Genomic DNA, 22,002 nt, shown 5'->3' on the forward strand with positions numbered 1-22,002 from the left:
CACAGGGCAGCGAGAGGCATGTATCCTACCGCTCCCCCCAACATCACCCCCGCTTCCTCCAGCTAGTCACTCAAGAGGAAGGCTTCACACTTTACTAAGCAAAAGATGAGTAGATATATTTTCTCTCATGACGCTAAAAAAAGGATTGTAAGATGGACAGACAAAAAGATGGCACTTCTTCACATTACACACAATAGCCTTATGCAACTTGTTGCCACAAGATGGCATATTGCTGACAGCGTAAGAGAACCAGAGGTGGAGAGATACCTTAAGACTAACCAACTTTATTGTAGCATGAGCTTTCAAGAACCACAGCTTTGTCAGATGCAAACAGCTTTTGAGAACCACAGCTCTCTCCATCAGATGCATCGACAGCTTTTGAAAACCACAGCTCTCTCCATCAGATGTACAGACAGCTTTCAAGAACCACAGCTCTCTTTGTCAGATGTATCATCAGCTTTTGAGAACCACAGCTCTCTCCGTCAGATGCATCGACAGCTTTCGAAAACCACAGCTCTCTCCGTCAGATGTATTGACAGCTTTTGAGAACCACAGCTCTCTTTGTCAGATGTATCATCAGCTTTTGAGAACCACAGCTCTCTCCGTCAGATGCATCGACAGCTTTCGAAAACCACAGCTCTCTCCGTCAGATGTATTGACAGCTTTCAAGAACCACAGCTCTTTGTCACATGCATCTGACGAAGAGAGCTGTGGTTCTCGAAAGCTTATGCTACAATAAAGTTGGTTAGTCTTAAAGGTGTTACTGGACTCTTTACTATTTCGCAACTGCAGACGAACACGGCTAACTCCTCTGGACCTATGACCAAAGGTGGAGAGAATAGCTACTAGCAATGATAATTCAATGGAACCTTCACTGGCAGAGACAGTACAAACTGCACATAAGATGCTGAGGACAAACAACAGGCTCGGCTTGTGAGCTTCCCATTGGGGCATCTGGCTGCTATGGAAACCAGGAGGCTGGGCGCTGGACTGATCCAGTGAAACATGACCGAAAGCCACCTGTCCTTCTGATGCAAACATATCACACACACGGCGTCCAGAGGGATGTAAACGTTTTTATTAAGACACAGTTTTATCTGTATGTTGTACATTATATAAAACTCCATTTACACTCTACAAAATGAAACCTCCTAAAAGGGGGGCAACAAAGAGAACTTTGGGGCAAGATAACACAGTTTCTTTCACCACCAGCTTTATATTGGCTTGAATAACAAAGGGGCTGTGCAGCGAAGAGCTTTGCAAGGAGAGCATAAACAACAGACCAGCCAGTGCAGAACGGCCTAACCAAGACTGAGCTCTCCGTGTGTTTTTCCAACGTAACGGGATGGCTTCGGCATGCATCTGAACCTTGCTTCTTCAGCATTCCAAGCAGCGTCAAGGAACAAAATATTTAGGAAGCGCCAACACCCATTTTGGTTCTCCGACAGGTGGGTGGTGCCGGTGCGCTGCACACACAAGCATCCTTTCCCTCAAACTGGCAGACTGGGTTAGCTAGGGACTGGCAGGGGCTGCACCTGAGCAGTGCCTGGGCAGTGCTCTTGCTTGAACCCAAAAAAGTCAACATGGAAACATGTTTAGGGAGCAAACAGCCCTTTAGTGCCGATAGTTTGGGCCAGTTTGCGCAGGCAGGCAGTTCTCAAAAGTTCCCTTCCCGTCCTCAGCTCTTCAAAATGAAAAAGGAGAACCAATCTGTTAAATTCCCAATCCTCAATTTCCCTTGTGAGCCAAAGGGGATCGATCATTCCCTGCTCCTAGCACCGTCAGGTGCCTTTCCTTCCCTGATTTTTTTTTAAAAGGTACTTGCAGGTGTTATCGAATGTAAATCCAAGCCCAAAACTGCTGAAATAGACAACCTGCCCACAGACTTTATGAACTCCTGGCCAGGACATGAGATACAACCACACACCCCCTCTGGCTTTCCTATCATCTCAATTTTTTAAAGAAAAAATTCTATGAAATTAACAGGAACGGATAGCGTTTCAAGCCTTTTATTCTTCAAGTCCTCATAAGCCAAAGGAAACAGTAAAGCCCATGATAGGGATGCGGGGGGGGAGTTAACTAACTTGTAGTGTTCAAAGGACTAACAAGGAGTTAGGCAAAAGGCTCCAGCCACAATGAACAAGCGCTTTGACCCAAAGTTTCCACGACTTGGACCTCCAAATCTGCACAGCCAGCACCTGGCTACGGCCAGTGCCACAGCCCCACTCCCAGCCACGGCTCTGTGCAAACTGGGCCCCCAAAGAGCAGCGTTGTTCCAGGAGGGAGGGGAGGCAAGAGAGGCTGCAATCCGGCCTTCCAATATAAGCACCCTAGTTAAAAAGATGGAAGCGAAGGAGACAAGTTACATTCCAGGACACACCGGCAAGAGAGGGAGTGGTTTGCCTATCGAGGTAAGCACAAGGCCAACCCGAGCAGCTGAGGCCTTGAAGCCCACTGAGAGTCAGAAAACTGCTGAGGGAGGCTTTTAATACTGAACTGCTCGCTGGGCTGGATGTGGGAGAAGACAGATCCGGCCGCCAGGGAATCGGCATTATTTGGGGGCAAAGTTTGCCCTGGGAAACCTGATCTTTCTTTGTAGAGAAAGGCACTTCAAGAAATGCAGAATCCCCAGGCGCGCTCAGCTGTGACCCCTTTCTCCCAGCCCTCCAACACCAACACTACATTCACCACCCCTCCTTTAGAAGGATCAGCTCTAGGTCGGGCACTGGCAACTCCAAGCTGAGGGGTCCTCAGGCTCCTGACCAACGCTTCTGATTTCAAACTATGCATGAGGAGCAGCGGGTTGAAACCATGCAGAGACCCCACCAGACAGGGGCCAGGTGGAGGACTAGAGCCGCGCTGGTTGAGCCGTTCCATTCCCTGAATGTTTTGTTGCACAAAACCACCCCTGAAAGGATGCTAGTTGCAGGAGGCTTTATAACCAGGGTAACAGGCACCCAGAGATCTGCAGACACCACGGACTCCTACTGCGAGGGGCTGCTAATCTCACATACACACAGAGCCCTGGGTGACCATTCCTGGCTCTTGAGGAAATGTGGAAGGTGCATTATGGGAAAATCTTCATCACTGCCGAGAGCAGTAATAGCGGACTATACCGGAAGGCTCCCTTAACAATATTCTGCCAGCAATCCCCACCCTTCCACTGAAACGTCCCCTCCTTTAAAAGAAATGATCAGACAAGAGGCTGCCACTTTTGTGTTTTGTTTTTCTTGGCCCTCCTTGTTCTCTGGCATTTTGCTATCACAAAGGTATCACTAAACACACAACACTTAAAAGGGGGAAAACTAGTGCTGCTTGAGCCCTAACAGTTCAGGGTATGTATTCTTCTTCTCACACAGGACAAAAAAAAAATTAATACAAAAATAAACAGAACTTGTTAGATGTAAAAACAAAAAGCAAATCTATAAAAACAAACTAAAAACTTCCACGTGTCGTAATGCTTTTCAGAACGCCTCTGAATACCCGTCCCCACGGGAAAGTAAGGGGCGGACGGGATGGTTATCTTGGTGGTGGTTGTTTTGTGTTGTTGCCTGAAACCGCCAGTCTCAGCAGTGAGAGTTTCTCACGTTAGTCCAGAAACCATCAAAAATAAATTATGTTTTTTCTTCTTTTGTTACGAAAGAAGGTTCCCCAGGCTCAGAACTCATCATGTCGTACTAAGGCCTCGCCGAAGTCCGTGGCCTGGCTGCCCACAAACAAGTCGTACTTGTCCACAATTTCCTCTTTGGTGAGTTTTCCATCCTGAAAGGGCAGAAGACAGAGAAGACATGAGGGCCCCAGTCTCTTGAGACCTGGGCAACTGCTAGCCACAGAGACACGAAGGTCTGGGTACGCACAAATCCTCCTGCATAACCCCCTTGAAACAGACGCAAAATAGAAAAGAGTCCAGTAGCACCTTTAAGACTAACCAACTTTATAGTAGCATAAGCTTTTGAGAACCACAGCTCTCTTTGTCAGATGCATCGTCAGCTTTTGAGAACCACAGCTCTCTTCGTCAGATGCATCTGACAAAGGAGCAGAAGATGGGGTAGGGAAACTTAGGCTTGGGTGACTGGAGCCCCCCTCCACAAGGCCCACAAACTGGGCATGAACTAGCTGGAGCTTCTTCTGGCAAGCCTTACAGATATGAAGAACACCAGAATGGCATCAAGTCCTAGGGCCAACCAAGAGAAGAACTGCACCAGCCTGGCCAGGCATTTGGTCAGCCACCCATCTCACCTTGTTCTGATCCGACTCGTAAACTAGGTGCCGTGCTTCTGCCTCAGCATGATCGTAGTCTGAGGGCAGGATCCAGTCTTTGGTCTCCTCCTTGTCCATCTTCCCGTCACGGTTCTTATCCCTGAACTCGACAAATTGCTCCCGCTCTGTCTTCACCCACTCGGGTTCTTCAGCGTCTCCATCGTGGCTGTACATATCACCTAGCAGGAAGGCACATACAGCATGATTACAGGAGCCGGCTCTCTCCCCCAACACAGTTATTCAATTTGGACTTCAACCCACCCCCCTCAAGGATCTTGGAAGGCAGCCGGCAGAATGACTGTCCGTAAATGAAACCCGTATTTATAATGAACAAACGGGAGGATGCTGCCGCTCCTGGAAGTGACTGATTCCACTGCCTCCCTTTCAGAGGGGCTGGGCAGTCTGGAGGGGCCTCTGGGGGCCATTGGCTGGCCTGCAGTATCCCTTTGGGTCACTGATGTCCTCCTAAAAGGGGCCAAGGTAAAAGGCAGAGATGAAGCAAGGCCCTGAGGAAGCACCAGGTGAAGGAGGAAGGTAAAGAGGACTTGGGCACGGAGTGACCCAGAAGGAAGAGGAAAGGGGGGGAAATGAGGAGCTTTTAAAGAACGGGTATAATGAGTCTATCCTGATCACATCATAAGAAGACACGATTCTCTGAAAAAGTCAATAATGCTGGGGAAAGCGGAAGGAAGCAGGAAAAGAGGAAGATCTAAAGCGAGACGGCTGGACTCGATAAAAGAAGCCACGTCCTCCAGTTTGCAAGACCTGAGCAGGTCTGTTAATGATAGGATGTTTTGGAGGTCTTTCAATCATAAGGCTGCCATAGGTCAGAGGCGACTTGACAGCACATTACACACACGCAGAGAAGGGGGAAGGTTTGCTCAAACCTGGGGGAGATGAGGTACTCCATTTTTTAAAAAACTGACTCCACCAACTATCGTTCCAATTTATTTTGGACATGAGAACCATACCAGGATTTTGCAGACCCCGCGTGGCTGGTGAGGATGCCAAGACATGCTGATGCCCGGGACACTCAATGCTCACCTTCCCCTGTTTGCTACGTGGCACTCAGGGAAGCAAGGATGGCGCACAGCACAGATTGCTCAGCACCCAGGAGTTCAACCCCCACCCTGCAAATTAACAGTCACATACACACAACGGATGTAGTGGCCAGTCCATGTATGTACCGGGGGAGCTGGCCTGGCCCGGCCCTGCCCCCTCCGATGTGTGTTCACCAAAAACAAACATACAAACCGAACACACACAAACTCCATCCAGGAATGTCTGAAAAGCAGCACGCCCCATCATAAAGACACACGTCCTGTGCTATGCCCATGTTTGGGACCGCTTGCTCCTGGCTCCCCTCTGCGGCCGTGTCTCTAACAGAGGTCACGGGGACAGGGCCTCACTCTGCTCAGGCAGCGTAAACATGGAATTAAAAGGACAGAATCATTCCCATTCTACTCTCAAGCTAGGAGGAGGATGCAGCACCTCTCCCAAGCAGATCCTCCCTCCAGACTCCCTTTTGCCAAGGGGAGAAGTTTTGGAGAAAACATCTCTGTAAACTTATAAGAAGAAAAGACGCAGGAGGGGAGAGAGAGGAAACTCAAGCCCGCTGCTCACCTATATATTCTTCCAAGTCAATCAAGCCATCTCCATTCTTATCGATGTCTTCCATTGTTTCCTAGCGAGAAAAATTAGCATAAGCACCTGGCTCCCTCGCAAGGAAGCTCTACTGGGCACCTGCTTAACTACAGAGTGATGAGAGGTGGGAGGAAGAGGAGCAACTTAAGCCAAACTACTTTCTACAACCTAAGGACCCTCTAGACCCTGTACCAGGGCAGGTTTCACAACCTCCAAGAATGCTCCTGGGAACTGGGGCCATCCAATCTAGCCAGCCTGAAACTCAGGGACTGAGAGGTGTGTCCTGGGAAGGGGCTCTCAGAAGGGCTTAGCCCCTGGGAAGGGCCTCCCGATGTTTCACCAACACTCTGGTCAGACCAATTTTAGGACATTCCTGCTACAAGCAGGGTTAAAGGCCAGGATATTAGGGGCAGAGAAGTTAAAAATCGCCAACTGCCCATTTACGCATGCTCCCTTACACGGCAGACCCGTCTACCGAAGGGTTTTAGGGAGGCTCCACCCACCCCACATTTCTACCGTTTTGCACAATACAGATGTTCAGGGAGGGCGTTCTTGAAGAAGCACAGTTGCGGGAGAACGGTTCAGCTAAGGATATTATTAGGGATAAAAGCCTTTCCTCTCTCTGACTGCCTTGCTGCCTTAAACAGATACATCTGCAAGATTTTGTGCTGGATCCCCCCCCCTCCGGTTCTACAATCCCACCCCAAATGCCTTTTTGTGCCTTTCTGGGTTCTCCCTATTTTCAGCCTGCGTGCCTCGGCACTCACCTGCACAACAATGTCTTTCATGTAGTCGTATTCTTCAGGATGCAGGAAGGCCGTGAATTCTTCTTTGGTCGCTATCAGATCGCCATCCTTATCGGCCATTTTGAACCTCCGCTCGTCCCTCATCATCATCTGTTTGTAGTTAAAACCATCGTCGGGGTCGGGGTCATCTGGACAGCATGAGAAGGTAACCACCATTAGAGGACCCGAGCCCAGGATCACCGGTCCGTATCCAAGCTACTCGAACTACAGTTCACATGGAATGACGTCGCAGCCTTTCCCTGGAGGGGAAAGTTGCACCGTTCCAGAAACAGGACTTCTTCGCTCATCTCAAACCTCTGCTCATATAGCAAAATAAAATTTAAAAGCATGGGAAGGGAACAAAATCGCACTGCATTGCAATCAGGTTGCCTCTTGCCAACGGGGACTTTTCAGAGTCAGGATGGGCAGAAGCCGGGAAATGTGTTTACAGCGAGCTCAACTTTACCGCCCTACAACAATACGACAATGCATCAATTGCAGATTTTTTTTTCAAGCCCTCCAGCAGAGGGGTGGGGGCTGCTGCAGAGGACTGGAGCTGGGCCAGTGGGGGCAGGAGAGGGAAGATCAGGACTTTCTCGTCTACATGGGTACCAACTTGGCTTTGCTGTGATCTTTCCCAAAACAGCCACAGTAAAGCAGATTTAGAAAAGATGGTAGGAAAGACAGGAAAATCCTGGGAGGTACACAGGGGCACCACAAAGCTGTGGGGAACTGGGTGGAAAACCCAGTTTCCCAAGAGCATCCAAACTGGAACAAACAAGTAAGCAAAGTGACATTTCATACAAATGTTGCTCTAGGGGAATCTCAAGTATATTCTGGAATGGCACAGCGACAACTGTCCAAGGGGCTCTCTCAGAAGTCACGTGAAAATAGCATCATGGGGCACTTGCATGCCACACCAAGAGTGTCTTTGTTGCTAGGTGTGGCCACCTTTAGCAAGAGATTCAACAAGCCAGCCATGCCGAGGGCAGGTCACTCCGTGCTCCATTAGGATCTGCGGAACACAGATGGGGCCATCCCTGCACTAAAGGTACATGGAGACTATATTCCTTCTTCTGTTGCCCAAGGACACCAGAGGGGATCCAGTGGGTCCCAAGAAAGGAGTCCGCGTGGGCCCTAAGTGGTTCAACAAACAAGGAGACGTTCACTGTTAATAAACAGTCCACAGTACATTAAACCAAATTACCATTCAGACCCATTTATGAACTAAAAAAGCATCAACAAAGCAGAGGGATGAACCTGCCTCTCCGTTCAAAATTTAGACTTTTTGAGGGTTGCTTCTCTGCCCATCCATATGAACAGGAATCGGTCATTTCTAGAGAAGGAAAACACCTGCTTTCTTCTACTATGTGTGGATAGGAGGGGGCAGCATCAAGAGGGGCACAGCAAGGCCCACTCTCAAACCATTTTGTATTGCTAGGAGGGCAGGCTGGCCGGCCAGGAACAGGCCCTTCTGCTTTATCGACAGGCGGACACGTTTTCTGCTGCTCTGTCCACTCGCCCCTTACCCAGGTAAGTGCCATACGTCACGTTTCTGTACTCATCCCAGGAGATTAAGCCATCTTGGTTCATGTCAAACTCCTGCCACTGGCGTTCGACATTGTCATACACGTACTTCTTCTGTGCCTTCTTAATCCAGGCCTTCAGCTCCCCCTCGGTCACAACCCCATCCTTATCCGTGTCTATTTTATCTACAATCATTCTACAAGACAAAACAGCAGGGTTCAAGGCACCAGCTCTGCCCAGAGCAGAGACCTACCTAGGATGTAGCCGTAGGTGGCATTTTTATATTCCTCCCAGGAAATGAGCCCGTCCTCATTGAGGTCGTGCCCCTTCCACTGGCGCTCGACATCCTCGTATATCCAGCGCTTTTGGGCAAACTTAATCCAGGCTTTTAGCTCTTCAGCCGTTACAAACCCGTCCTTGTCTTCATCTATTTTACTTACAATCTTTCTGTAGGAAATGCAGAAAAAGTCAGCAAGAGTTAAGAGAACGAGATCGAGACCAACTGGGGGCTACCCAGTGGGGCCGTGTGGAACTGTCACAGCGAAAAGAGCAAGCTGCAGGGTGCTCTGCAGTAACCCTTGGAGGAAGAGCTCCATAAGGGAATGTGCAAAGCTGGGCAGCTTGGCCGATGATGGTGGCTGGGAAATTAAGCACTTGCCCTGAGCATGACATCATCTTCCAGGCACAATTCAAGGTGCCAGGCTTCACTCTCAAAGCCTTCAGCCATTTAAGAACACACAGACTGCCTCTCTCCCCATCTCCCATTGCATCTGTCAATATTCTGAGCACACACCCTTTCGACAAACCCAAAAAAGGCAGTCTTATGGCACCTTCAAAGACTAACAGGAGCATTGTGGACTACAGCCTTCATTGTCAGATGCACAAAGTGTGTGCTCAATAGGCGGAATATACACAAAGGCAAAACAGTAAGGTCAGCCTAGGCAGACATCAGCCTGAAAGGAAAGCAGGATGCGATCGTTCTAAAATAAACCCACAGGCTTATTGGCCCTTCCCGAAGAAAGCTGCCAGATCCAACTTTTAAAACACCACCGCCAGATTTTTCTTTTCAGGCTCACAGAATGGCTTAGAATCATTTAGGCTTTCCAGAGGACTGCAAGATAATAACCCATTAACCAGCACAGTCCATCAGTTAAAACATTAACATGCAAAACAATCCCAGTGACAGGACTCTGAGCCAAGGAAAGCCAGAGAGAGGCACCAGATCGCTTCTTGAGTAATGCGCCCGGGTGGCTGCCTCTGCAATTGCTGTTCGGAGGAGAAAGAGGCGGCAGCAAACTGATAAAACTTCCCATCCTATAGGGGAAGAAGAGAGGCAGCTTGGGTACAGGAGGGGCACCATTGGCTTTTGCCTATTTCCAGTCTTTGGAGAGAACAAGGCTGTTGTGGCCAGGTGGGCAACGGACTCCGAGTTTCAGAGTTCGGGTGCAAGGGAAGTCAAGCTAGCTGAACGTCATCTTTCAGCAACAGCCCCATCCACCACACAGTCCTTCTGGTTTTGACATCAGATTCTTCTCTTGGCTGTATCATTCACTACTACATGACACTACAGCTATTGCGGCTTCTCTTCTCTTCTCTATTCCGTTTACATCACGGAGCATGCTAAAGAAGTCTACCCAAGTCTGAAACCTGGTGCCCAAAGGATAGGCCAAAGAAGAACAGTGCTTCCTGCTGATGAGACTTTTGAGAGCCAGGAGGTGCCCCACAGCCTGCTTGCTCTACTCGACAATCACAGAGCACCGCTGTCTACACTGCAAATGCATCCCTCACTGTTTTGCCAGGCATCGTCTGGGCAGAGCCTGTCATGAAGCAGGCAGGTTGACTGGGCAGCACCTAATACAGCGGTGTCTAACATGGTAGCCCGGTTCTCCCTAAAAGGGACAAGGCTGTGAGCGGTGGCATTGCCAAGCCCCCTTTTCCACAGAAATCCTGGCTAGGTTCAGCAACAGAGTGGTACTATGGATCAGTTTGGGGGGCGGGGGGGTGGAGGTGCAGTGCAGAAATCTCGGCTGTAGTCCCTTCTCCGTGCCCCAAGCCCACTTGCCAGCAAAGCAGGACATATAGCCACCAACTGTGCCAGACACCTGACTCGGGGATGAGTATCAGGATATGAATCAAGAGGTTAGTCTTATTACATTGCTGGACGAATAACAAAAGTGAATCCAGCAAGGAACAGATTGCTGGGCTCTTTGCATCTTCCATGACCAAAGGCCTATGGCAGGTTTAAGAAAGGCCTTCCAGTGTCAGGGTGCTTGACAGCTGAACTTGCAAGATTTATTTTCCGAGAAAAGCTTCCAAGTCTAGGGCAACAGAAGCCCAGGAATGCAAGGCCAAATATAACCGCAGCTGCCACCACTGCTACTTGACACTGAAGGGGGGGCGGCATCCCACCTACACTGTAGAGGGAGAGTCCCTGGGCCCAGCTCTCTGCCTATCAAGTCAAGGGCTTGGTGTGGAGCTAATTGGAACAAATGCATTAAATAGGTTAGTTTATCAGCACTGCTCTTCGTAAATGCCACGGATCCACTGAAGCCTGTCCAAATTTCAGAAAACATCAGCAAACTGCCCCAAACCCAGCACGTGCTTGAATTCTGTTACGGTTCAACAGCAACTAAACTGACACCTCGCAGGGAGCCTCCTCTGCTAATTTCACTGAGCTCCAGTGAATGTTGGGGGACTTACTTCTGAGTAAAATGGTTAGAATGAGCTCCAACCCAGTTTAGAGGCAAGCGTGTTGGACTGTGCAGGGCCCACGCAAATCTTCCTCCTCCTCTTTGTTGCATGGAAATTCTCCATGCATGATTCCAAGGCACGTGCAAAGAATTTTCTAACACTGCGGGAAATGACCGATCCCGCTCTCAGAGTACAGTGTGTAAAGTTTTCCAGAGCCCCCTGAAATCTGGGGTAGTGGGCAGCGCACACAAAAACCCACCAAGGAATTAGTCTGGGGCCCTACAAGGAAACACCCACCGCCCACACCTCCAGGGCTACACTTCTGAAGGAGAAGGCTGCTTGGCTAGTTCCTTGATAGAGGCCTCCCCCCGCGGCCATTTCACCCCATGATCTCTTACCCCAGCCTCTCTTTGCTTTCTTCTGGCGTTAGCTGGTCAAAGGTCTTCGCCTCATCTGCCCCCAGGAACGCATCGTGGTCATAGTCAAAATTCTGCGCATCATCATGAACTTTGTCGCTTAGCTGGGGGTCATGGTGGACACGGTCCTTCTTCTCGGTAGGCTTGCTAAGGGCACAAAGAGCCCACAGGGAGAGGAACAGAGCAGCTTGCCGAATTGCCACATTCATGGTGATTCTCTTTGGAAATGCAAGAGAAAAGAACGGCTTGGTTAACTTAAGGCACAAACACCACGGAAGTACGTGTGAGCTTCCCGAGATGAACATCAACTCTGTTAAACTGCCCCCTCTTCCCCAAGACCCTTCCAAGGGAAACAAAAGTAATTAGTGCCATAATCATCTGTCTTTCTGTGACATCACCAGCTTTAATTAACGAGAAGTAATGGAGACTGAAAAGAGCATAACTGTGTCCCAATGAGCGCTGTGGGTATCGTTTCCTAAGGTACTCACAAGCCTATTATTTACACACGGTTAACCAGCGCTCTACACACACTCCAAAATTAACAAGCTAGAATCAAACTAAAATGTAATACATCATCCTGCAAGTGAGCAGCCTGGAGTTGCCAAGATCGCACGTGCACTCTTAAGAAATATTTAAAAGGAGAGAAGCGCAGCCAAATCCCCCCTGGCCTCTTCGCCCATGCTTCCCCCACCCCCCTCCTCTTAGCTCTTTAATGGTTGTCCTCTGAGGCTCAAAAAGCAACCTGATCTCCTCTAGGCAAGCAATCTCTACTGTTCCGTAGCCCTACGTAAATCTCTGCCCCAGTCACTTTTCTGGCTGGCTGCTCCTTTGCTTAACTCTGCAGGCCTTCTTACCCTTCAGGATCCAGCATCCACCTTTTCTTCCAGTTGCCATTTTCACGCGGTTGCTAATATTACCTCCCTTCCTGCAGCTAACCTAGGCCTGGACGGCCCATTCCTTTTTCAACATTCTACTGCCAACACCTTCACCCTCAAGTTGAAACTGGAGTTTCTTCATCATGCCATGACATCATAAAAGTTCAGCCAATGCATAGTGGCTTAGAGATGGCTGACAAGCAGCCAATGATTTGTAAGTCTCCTATAAAAAAAATAATCAGTATTATTGAGTAACTCTTTCCTTTTAAGACTTGAGCCTCATCTCATCTATATAAGGTCTTATAAAGAACCCACAGCAGCCAAGTGCTGTCTGTTAAACAAGGAACGAAACAGATTCCTGCCCTCCAAATTACTGTCTAAAAGCAGGTAGGATTCTTAAGAAAGTAAAACAGGATTGGGGGAAGGCAAATTAGAAAGAAGATTGGAAATTACAACATCAGTGATAAAGGAGCTCTCCTATGAGAGGAACTGCAGATGGGGTAGGCAATCAATATATAATAATGCAATATAATAATTACATACATACATATACATACACATACACACACACACATAAATATTTTGCAGTCCAACACCCAAGCTACTACATAAATACAATCACACAATTCCAACATGCAAAACAAGGAGAGACACAACTAGAGATGTAAAATGTCCAGAAATGTTGAAATTACATGGGGGGGAAATTCCCCCCCCATTTATTTTTTGGGGGGGGAAATGGAAATTTGGGGAGGGAATAAAAATATATGCAATACTTACCGTCCTACCAAACCTAAACTAATCTTACTGCCTGAACAACACAAAACTGCATTATTTATAAGTTTCTAATGATATAAAATTGCAATATTTGACATAGTTATGGAATTTAAAAGCTATAAATGCCTTCATTTTTTTTATAAGCAAAACTGCAACTATATCCAATACCTGAGAGAAAACTGCAGGCTGGTGCACCCTAGGCCAACCTTAGCACGGTTGCCTTGATTTTTGCTACCTGGTTAAAGAGAGCCCAGTTCTCAACAAAACTTTCAAGAGTTTTCTGCTAAGGAATTGGTGCAGTTTCTGCCCCCCTTCCCTATGATCTTTTTATCCTCCAACAAAGTGAGGCAATAAGTGAGGGTTAGCCAGCCTGTGGGCGTATCTGTCACAGCGGTTTGAAGGAGCAGTGAAAAGGTCAACCGTAAGGGAAGAGTCGGGTCAAAAGGACAACAGCAAGCTGGCAGCAGCTGAGAAGCAAGACAAGCCCTCAGGCTCCCCTCAGGAAAACTAGGGACCCTTCTGGGGGCAGAAACGCATCTTGGATTTCATTTATTAGCCACTTTTCTTCTAAAGGTGCTCGAAGTGGCTTACAAGTAAAAAGGGAAAAAAGCAGTTAAAATACATTAAATTTAAGAGTTGCCTGTGACTATAGAACATCCATGTCTTCAAAGCGTCTTTGAAAACTGTATAACAATGCCCCGAGAACTCTCAAAGAGGAATGAAGGCTCGCCTAAGAACCACGCAGGCGCATTTGAGACTTTAGTCCCAACCCAAGACCCATGGCAGCTGCACATGAGCGTGGTTCGTCTTCCCATGACCCACAGAGAGTATCATCAACTGCGGGAAATCAATTTTTATGTCTCACTGGGATCTGTCAAGACAGGCAAACATCATCTGGAAAACCTCCAAGAGTTTGAGGCGCTTCCAGCCGGCACCCAAGAGGACCGGAAACAAAGCCCCAACAGAGCCTCGCTTGCGGTTCGCGCTTCCCAGTAAGAGCCTTGTTCACCTGACATAACACCTACGCCGGGAAGCGATACCTTGCATCCCCGGCGGCACTGATTTTATTTGAAACCATCGGAGGGGAGGCGAGGCCTATCCCAAGGCATGTGCTGATGTGCTATCCTTCCCTGGCCCACCACCCTACTGCAAATGGCAGGCCTGCAAGGCGGACTTCAGGAGGGAAGGACGGGAGAAGCTGGAGCAAGCCAACAAGCTCCACCCTCTCACCCTTCCACCAAGCTGCTTAAAGAACTGCAGAAGGTGTGTCTGTGGGGGGGGGGTGCATCTGGAGGATTAAACAAACTGGGGGGGGGCTGGGGCTACAGTAAGCAGCACAGCCCCTAAGCCACCAATCCTCACCCCCACAATAATTTATCCTTTACTTAGTAGACACCGACAGAAATCCCAAGAAAAAACACCAAATTTGGGCTCTTTGCGCCAGACACTTGACAATCGTCCAAGTTTTAGCAAACAGACTCGCAGGACCGAAGGGTCCACGCAGGTTTCAAACAAACAGGGCTAATCGCATCTCCACTTGTTGATGCTTAGGACAGTCACGCTCAGAGACTGTGGCCCTCAAAATAGGGACTGTCCTGCCAGCATTGCTCTGGGGTGCAGGCACCCCACAATCATACAACACATCACAAAAAGCAAGTTAGTAACCCCTAGGGAGTCAATTGGAATTTAATTTATTATACTTTCTGTCTGGGGTAGGCTTTTGAAAAAGTTCAGAGGCAATACTTGGTACCATCTCAAAGAGTGCATTCTAACACTGAGGTCAGAAAGCAGGGCATACACGGCTTCCTTATACACCGTCCTCTCTTTCATGTAGGCCTGTACTGTTTACTCCAGGAAACCCTCACAAGGGTCTTTAGGAAGTGGGCACAGCCAGGAGGATCTTTTGCCCAGCAGGGCTTCTGATCGGCCATTCAAGATCTGATTCGCTGTACTGCTTTGGAAGCAGCTGATACTAATTTCCACTTTGCATTTCTGCACACAGAACAACAGAGCGGAATCGAACAGGCAAGGCTTCCATCCCACGGAAAAGGCCACGCTTGGTGTCCATCCCGCTGATAAAGCCACACCAGTTGTCATTACGTAGCTGTTTCCAGCTGTTTTTTGTGCAATCTCGCCCTCCTGACCACTTGCAACTGGACTGCCAGTTGTCTGGCTGCACACTCCCCCCCCCGCCCCCGGAACAGTTGGTCTACACACTTTCTAAGAGCAACGGGACGTGGCACTCTGCTTTCAGCCAAGCAGGGATTGATTTGTTGTCTGGCTCTTTTCTCAGCCGAGTAAACCTCCTATCCCACGGGGCGCCCTTCATATGCCTCTTCCCAGAGGCTGCCAGTTGTGTTCAGCCTATCAAGAGCCTGCAGAGCCTGAGTAGTCAGGACTGCCTCCATCACCCGCCCTCTTCATTTCTCGATGTCCTTTTCAACCCAGAGGTCCAGGAACATTACCGGGTGTTGTCTGGGCACAGAAGTCAAGGGCACAGTCAAGCAAGGACTTTTGCTGGCAACAAGACTGGCCTCCAGCTACAGGCACTGCAGCCAAGACACTGCAGCGCCAAACGTCAGCGGTATTTTGCCAACAATAAAGGCTCTTGTTCAACTAGCCTTTCAGTCATACGTTACTGGCGCCGCTCCGCGATGGTCTTGTGTGCCATAAACACCTCTCCAAATATAGTTCACTCTTAAATTATCTACGTGTATTCAACACGGTGTTGCTCTTCCCATTAAAGATCACTCAAAGCAAAGGTGCCACATGGCTTTTGGTTTCAAAACACCTAGAACTACATGCAACCAGACTGTGGGTGTTACGTGCCGTCAAGTCGCCCTCCGGCCTATGGCAACCCTATAAATGAAAGAACTCCAAAACGTCCTATCATTAACAGACCAGGGTTTCAGAGGCAGGCAATGGCAAATCGCCTCTGTTAGTCTCTTGCCATGAAAACCTCACCAGGGGTTGCCATAAGTCAGCCATGGCTTGAGGGCACTCTCGACCACCACCAATTCTACACAGGGCTGCATGATTAGGGCCCTGGAGCTAGAAGGAGCCTTCTCGGCTGGTTATCTTATAGACCCCCTAGCTCAGTGCAGAAAACCCACAACTAGAGCCTCTGGAGAGGCGGCTGCCCAGGTTCTCTCCAGAGCAGGGCTGGGAAATTCCTGAAGCTTTGGGAGTGGATCCTGGGGATGGGAGAGACCTCAGCGAGGTCCAAGGCCACAGAGTCCACCCTCCGAAGCAGCCATGTCCTCCAAGGGAACTGATCTTTGGAGATCACTTATAATTCTGGAAGATCTCCGGGGCCCACCTGGAGCTTGGCAGCCTGAGGGAGAGCCCTTACCCATGGTTGGTGGCTCCATTCCTGAACGGTCCTCCAAATGTTTGACCCAAATCTCCCCTTCTGTAATGGAATCCCATCCGATCCAGTGTTTCCCAGGGGAGCAGCAGAGAACAAGCTTGGCCCTCTTCCACGGGGCAGCCCTTCAGCACTTTGAAGGATTTTATCCTGTCTCCTCTCAGTCTTCTCTTCTCCAGGCCAAACAGCTCCAGTTCCTTCCATTTTTCCTGATGGCCTTCGACTTTGAGACCCCCCCCCCACCAACCATCTTCACTCCCTTCCTCTGAACCTGTTCCTGTTTGTATGTGTGTGTTATATGCTGTCAAGTCGCCTCCGACCTCTGGTGACCCTATGAATGAAAGACCTCCAAAACTTCCTATCATTAACAGACTGGCTCAGATCCTGCAAACGGGAGGACATGGCTTCTTTCATTGAGTCAAGCCGTCTCGTTTTAGGTCTTCCTCTTTTCTTAACGGCTTCCACTTTTCCTAGCATTATTGACTTTTCCAGAGACTCTTGTCTTCTCATGATGTGACCAAAGTACAGTAGCCTCAGTTTTGTCATTTTAGCTTCTAGGGAGAATTCAGGCTTGATTTGATCTAGGACCCACTTATTTGTCTCTTTGGTCGTCCACAGTATCCACAAAACTCTCCTTCAGCACCGCATTGCAAATGAGTCAATTTTCTTCCTGGCAGCTTTCTTCGCCATCCAATTTTTTCACATCCATACATAGTAATGGGCAATACAATCCGGCAAGAGGTGGGTGCACAAGATGGAAATCAGAAGTGCTGCACAAAGTATCCATGAACGTGGTTGAGAAGAACTCCCCTCACTTTCCACCCTAACTCACTCCTTTGCTTTCCATGGGTCTACCCTGGACATTCAACTACACATTTTTATACATACAAACAGAGCCTTATGTTTCGTAAGAAGCTGCTTATGCCTGTAAGCCTTATTATTATTGTTGTTGTTATTAAATTTTATATTTCACCCTCTCCTCAAATGGGCTCAGGGCGGATCACAACATATAAGTAAATTGCAGATAAAATACAGTAATTAAGACAATACCCCTCCATGTTCATCTGGCCCTGTCCCAAGAGTCCCTATGAACTTTCATGCACGTGGCCCCCAAACTTACCTTTTGTATAAAAGACAGGTATTCTAAAGGGCACGGATAGCAGCTGGCTGAAGGTGGTTTTCCTGGGGGAACAGCAGCCTTCTGGGAGGGGAACGGCTGCACAAAGAGTATCAGAAGCAGATTTATTGTAGGAAGAGATGTAAAATCTCCGGAAATTTTAAGCCAGAGAGAGGGTATTTATTTTTATTTTTTCAGAAAAAAAAAGAAATTTGGGAGGGGGATTTAAGTATATGAAATGTGGTGCTGGAGGAGATTTTTGCAGATACCTTGGACAGCCAAAAAGACAAATAAGTGGGCACCAGATCAAATCAAGCCTGAATTCTCCCTAGAAGCTAAAATGACAAGACTAAAGCTATTGTACTTTGGTCACATTATGAGAAGACCAGACTCTCTGGAAAAGTCAATAATGCTAGGAAAAGTGGAAGGCAGCAGGAAAAGAGGAAGGCCTAAAACGAGATGGCTGGACTCAATAAAAGAAGCCGCGTCCTCCAGTTTGCGGGTTCTGAGCAAGTCTGTTAAAGATAGAACGTTTTGGAGGTCTTTCATTCACAGGGTCGCCATAGGTTGGAGACGACTTGACGGCACATAACACACACAATGCTTATTTGACACATTTATAAATTTAGAAATATAACAGTACAATGCTAAGCAGCGTTACACCCATCTAAGCCCTCTGACTTCAGGTGTAACTGGTTTAATTTGCACTATAAAGCCTTAGCTTTCTAAACACAAAAATGTGATCTGCAAACTGTACTACAAACTGTAGAGGGGAATGCCGAGAACAGAAAACAACTTATATATTTATTTATAAAGTTAACGTCAGATAACTTTATAAAATTGAAAATACCCAAGTTTTCAATACTACATTATCATCACCCACATTTCAGCATATAAGCTATGGACAAACTTTGTCATTTAAATAAACATTTATCTCCTTGAAAATATGGCACATATGTCTACAATATGTCTAATGCTGTAGACTGTCTGACATAAAAAAATATTTACACTACACATTCAAAGTAACACTTTGTCTTCAAAAACTTTTCACTCACTCCAAAAAATATTTCATAGGATTTTTTTTCCAGTGCTGCCCAAAATTTCCAGATTTTCTGTTGGGGAAATCAGAGGTGCAACACCAGTTCCATGAACAGAGGACATCAGGTTCCACTGATGAGCTTTTTGGGGAGTCTTGGGACCCAAATTCCTACTCTGCAGGCATTTATGCCTCCTGAGATGCTTACGCCGAGGAAGGGCATTCCAGATGAACAAGCAGGCACTGAGATAACCCAGAAGGACTGATCATTTTAAGCTTGGCCTGGCCTAGCTGCCACCCAAACTGAACTCTTTGAGGAAAGAACTGGCTCTCTGCCCAGGGCCAAAACCATATTTCAAGCTTCTATAGACCTGCATCAAAATATTTCAGCTCCATCCTCAAACAAGGATGGATTCCACACACCCCTACCCAATCTGTAAGACATCCAAACACTTCTTCTGCATAAAAGCAATACTTTTATGCAGAAGAAACCAGTCCATCTTGATACAGGGAACACCCCTGTGAACGCAGAAGATTATGATTATTACTATTGCTCAGTAATACTACAAACTGTAAAAGCTGTGTTATCTGACAATCATTTAAGTGGCACATCCAGCCACGGCCAGAACATGTATTCCTGGCAAACCGTTTGGGCAACATGGAAGAGCGTGGGACAGGCGGCACATTCCAGCCACGGTTGTGCAGAGAATTTAAAGGGCCAGAACACTGCACACCCCCGCCTCTTAAATCCCTACCTCCATCACACACCTAATGGGAGAGTGGGATTGGGCATTCTGCACAAAACTACCTGCAAGTATTCCTGGGATAACTCCCCAGAAGGCTGAGATTCCAGAAAAGCAGCTGAATTAACTGGCAACAACACACAGCAAAGAACAGCCACCTAATTGTACTGTTAAGTTCATCAAGGCACCAAAATCATAAAAAAATCTATGTTCTCTGTTATGTTTGGATTATTTATTCAGAAGACAGAATTTATCACTGGCATGAGAGCAAAGAGGAAACCCCACATTTAATGGCAATATCAAATGCTAGGGTTAAACAACCAGGAACAGTTTTAACTGTCAGGCACCTGGCTGACTGCTGTCCAAAACAGAATACTGGAAAAGATGGATCCACCGAGACAATTTGTATGAGTTTATTGGGCTCATATTCCAAGATGGACAGATCTTGTTTTAGCTGACTCTACAAATTTTATTTCCCCAGATATCCCATCCTTTCAGAGACTATCTGTAATGGAGCATATACACTTTGCACACAGAAAGTCCAACTACCAGCATCTCCTATGACAAGGAAGTTATTCTATTTATAGTCCACCTTTCTCACTGAGAATCAAGGCAGATTACTGGATAGAAACACTGCATTCAGACAGCATAAGACAACCAAGGAACAATGCGACTGGAGTAGGATTATAGAATTAGAGAACAATGCAAACAGCAAACTATCCAAGGCCAAGAATACTATAAACAATGTAGGTACTAAGGCTGGGGAAAATCTTTACCTGACATTCTGCAGAGAGGTGTAATGGTCCAAGTATCAGACTAGGATCTGCCATGGAAGCTCGCTAGATGAGCTCCGGGCAGTCACATATTCTCAGTATAATTTACCAGCCAGAATTGACGGTTCTCTGTTCATTATACTAGGAAGTTAGAATGAAACAGCAGGAAAATAGATTTCTCAACAGAATTTAGAGTTGCCCACTAAAAACAGAATTTAGTCAACCACTGAAAACACGCAGTTGTTGAAAGAGAGAGAGAAAGAAATCATTCTTCATACAACAGATTTAATTCTGTATTGGATTCCTGCTGCTATAAATCTTTGCAATTTGCATTATTATACCCTTACATTGTTTTTTGAAATGTCTTTGAAATTGACTGTACCAACTCACACTTTGTGATCTGCTTTGAGAAATGTGGACTATAAATAATGTAAATAAATAAAATTTACAGAATGTAATGCCCTATGATAGAGCGATGGCACCTAACATGGATGATTAACAAATGCATGGAGGAGATCAGGGAATTAGATCAATCTTATTAGACTAATCAGTTAGACTTGAGGGTTAAATGGAATCTCCACATTCAGAAGCAGCAAGCCTTTAAAAAACCAGCTGCTGTCAGTCAACAGCAGAGAACTGATATCTCTATGCTCTGTTCTAGCTGGACCCATGGATCTGCTCCCACCTGCCATAGTCAGCTTGACCACTACAGGAAACTTGCCACTGGTCTAAAGAGACCTTTTCAGTGTGACCCAGCAGGGGCCTTCTTAAGCTCCAACCACTGCAAACACAAGTCTGACTGTAAAAGTAGAAATCCATATCCTGGGGTTGCCAGCCTCCAGGTGGTGGCGAGATCTCCAGAATTACAACTCATCTCCAGGCAACAGAGATCAGTTCCCCTTGGAAAAAATGGCTTTTTTGGAGGTTGAACTCCATGGCATCACACCCCACCGAGACCCCCTTCCCACATCCCCCCTCCCCAGGCTCACCTCCAAAATCTCCAGGAATTTATTTGATTTTTACCCGCCCTCCCTGCAAGCGGGCTGCGGGCGGGTTACAACAACAATAACACAATTTAAAATCAAAAAGAGTCCAGTAGCACCTTTAAGACTAACCAACTTTACTGTATCATAAGTTTTCGAGAATCACAGCTCTCTTCGTCAGATGCAAGAACTGTGATTCTCGAAAGCTTATGCTACAGTAAAGTCGGTTAGTCTTAAAGGTGCTACTGGACTCTTTTCGATTTTGCTACTACAGACTAACACGGCTAACTCCTCTGGATCTATGACAATTTAAAATACAATACATATAAGTAAAATACATACGTACAATACATATAAGAATTTCTCAACCCAGGGTTGACAACCTGACTATATCCAGAGGCTCCTACGGGAGCAGTCCCTTACAAGGCCCACCCGGAGACCCCTGCCCACGAAAGCCTCCCTATAAGCGCACTGAAGGCCTCACAATCCGCTCCCTGCGCCCGAGGAAGCGAGGGGGGTGAAAGCAGCATCCCCCATGCCCGTCGCCTAACCAAAGCACGACTCTGACACGCTCCTTCCCACCGTAACCGCGTTCACACGTGAACCCAACACGTGAACAACGGAACCCCTACCCGGAGGAAGCGCTCGTGTGAATGAAGTAAGGACGCATCAGCTCCCCGCAAGAGACCCCATTACCTTCCCCGCCGGCGCCGCCACCTCCTCAGTAGCCTCACAACCGGAAACGGCCGCGCCACAGACCAACGCCCGCCTCTTCCTCTCTCTGCCCCGCCTCCTCTCTCCAGTCCACCCAATCAGAGGGTGCCATGCCTCGCTCGTCGCTTTCTGATTGGTCCCAGCACGTACATTCTTGGCCCCGCCCCCTTAGTCCTTTGCCGTCCGACGCGAGAAAGGAGATAGAGAGCGAGAGCGGAGGGAGGGCCGCGAGAGACAGTTGGCGCGGATTGGCTGGAAAGCGCCACGTCCTCACGGCGCGCGCTTCGGGGACAGTGG

At 47.7% G+C, this 22,002-nt stretch overlaps 1 protein-coding gene across 3 annotated transcripts; it reads right to left on the reverse strand.

The window, feature by feature from the left end:
* Nucleotides 1-1,056: 1,056 nt before the first annotated feature.
* Nucleotides 1,057-21,753, reverse strand: CALU (calumenin). 3 transcript variants are annotated; one of them, XM_054988107.1, is made up of 7 exons: nucleotides 21,688-21,753; nucleotides 11,306-11,541; nucleotides 8,219-8,412; nucleotides 6,672-6,838; nucleotides 5,884-5,944; nucleotides 4,240-4,439; nucleotides 1,057-3,762 (listed from the first exon to the last, which is right to left on the reverse strand). In XM_054988107.1, exons 2-7 carry the CDS (start codon nucleotides 11,530-11,532, stop codon nucleotides 3,658-3,660), a joined length of 954 nt encoding a protein of 317 aa, XP_054844082.1. In that variant the 5' UTR covers nucleotides 11,533-11,541; nucleotides 21,688-21,753; the 3' UTR covers nucleotides 1,057-3,657. The 3 variants fall into 3 exon arrangements, with proteins under 3 accessions (XP_054844082.1, XP_054844081.1, XP_054844083.1); XM_054988106.1 differs by lacking the exon at nucleotides 8,219-8,412 and adding an exon at nucleotides 8,470-8,663; XM_054988108.1 differs by lacking the exon at nucleotides 8,219-8,412 and adding an exon at nucleotides 8,470-8,663 and having other exon boundaries at nucleotides 21,624-21,690.
* Nucleotides 21,754-22,002: the final 249 nt, after the last annotated feature.

Source organism: Eublepharis macularius, chromosome 9 (assembly GCF_028583425.1).
Source record: "Eublepharis macularius isolate TG4126 chromosome 9, MPM_Emac_v1.0, whole genome shotgun sequence".
NCBI classification, from domain to species: domain Eukaryota; kingdom Metazoa; phylum Chordata; class Lepidosauria; order Squamata; family Eublepharidae; genus Eublepharis; species Eublepharis macularius.

Coding starts and splice junctions, on each gene's coding strand:
- CALU (XM_054988107.1), bottom strand. CDS start 11,532: ATGAATGTGGCAATTCGGCAAGCTGCTCTGTTCCTCTCCCTGTGGGCT. Junction 6,839..8,218: donor GACGTATGGCACTTACCTGG/GTAAGGGGCGAG, acceptor CATGCTGTCCAG/ATGACCCCGACCCCGACGAT. Junction 3,763..4,239: donor ACGAGTCGGATCAGAACAAG/GTGAGATGGGTG, acceptor CTGCCCTTTCAG/GATGGAAAACTCACCAAAGA.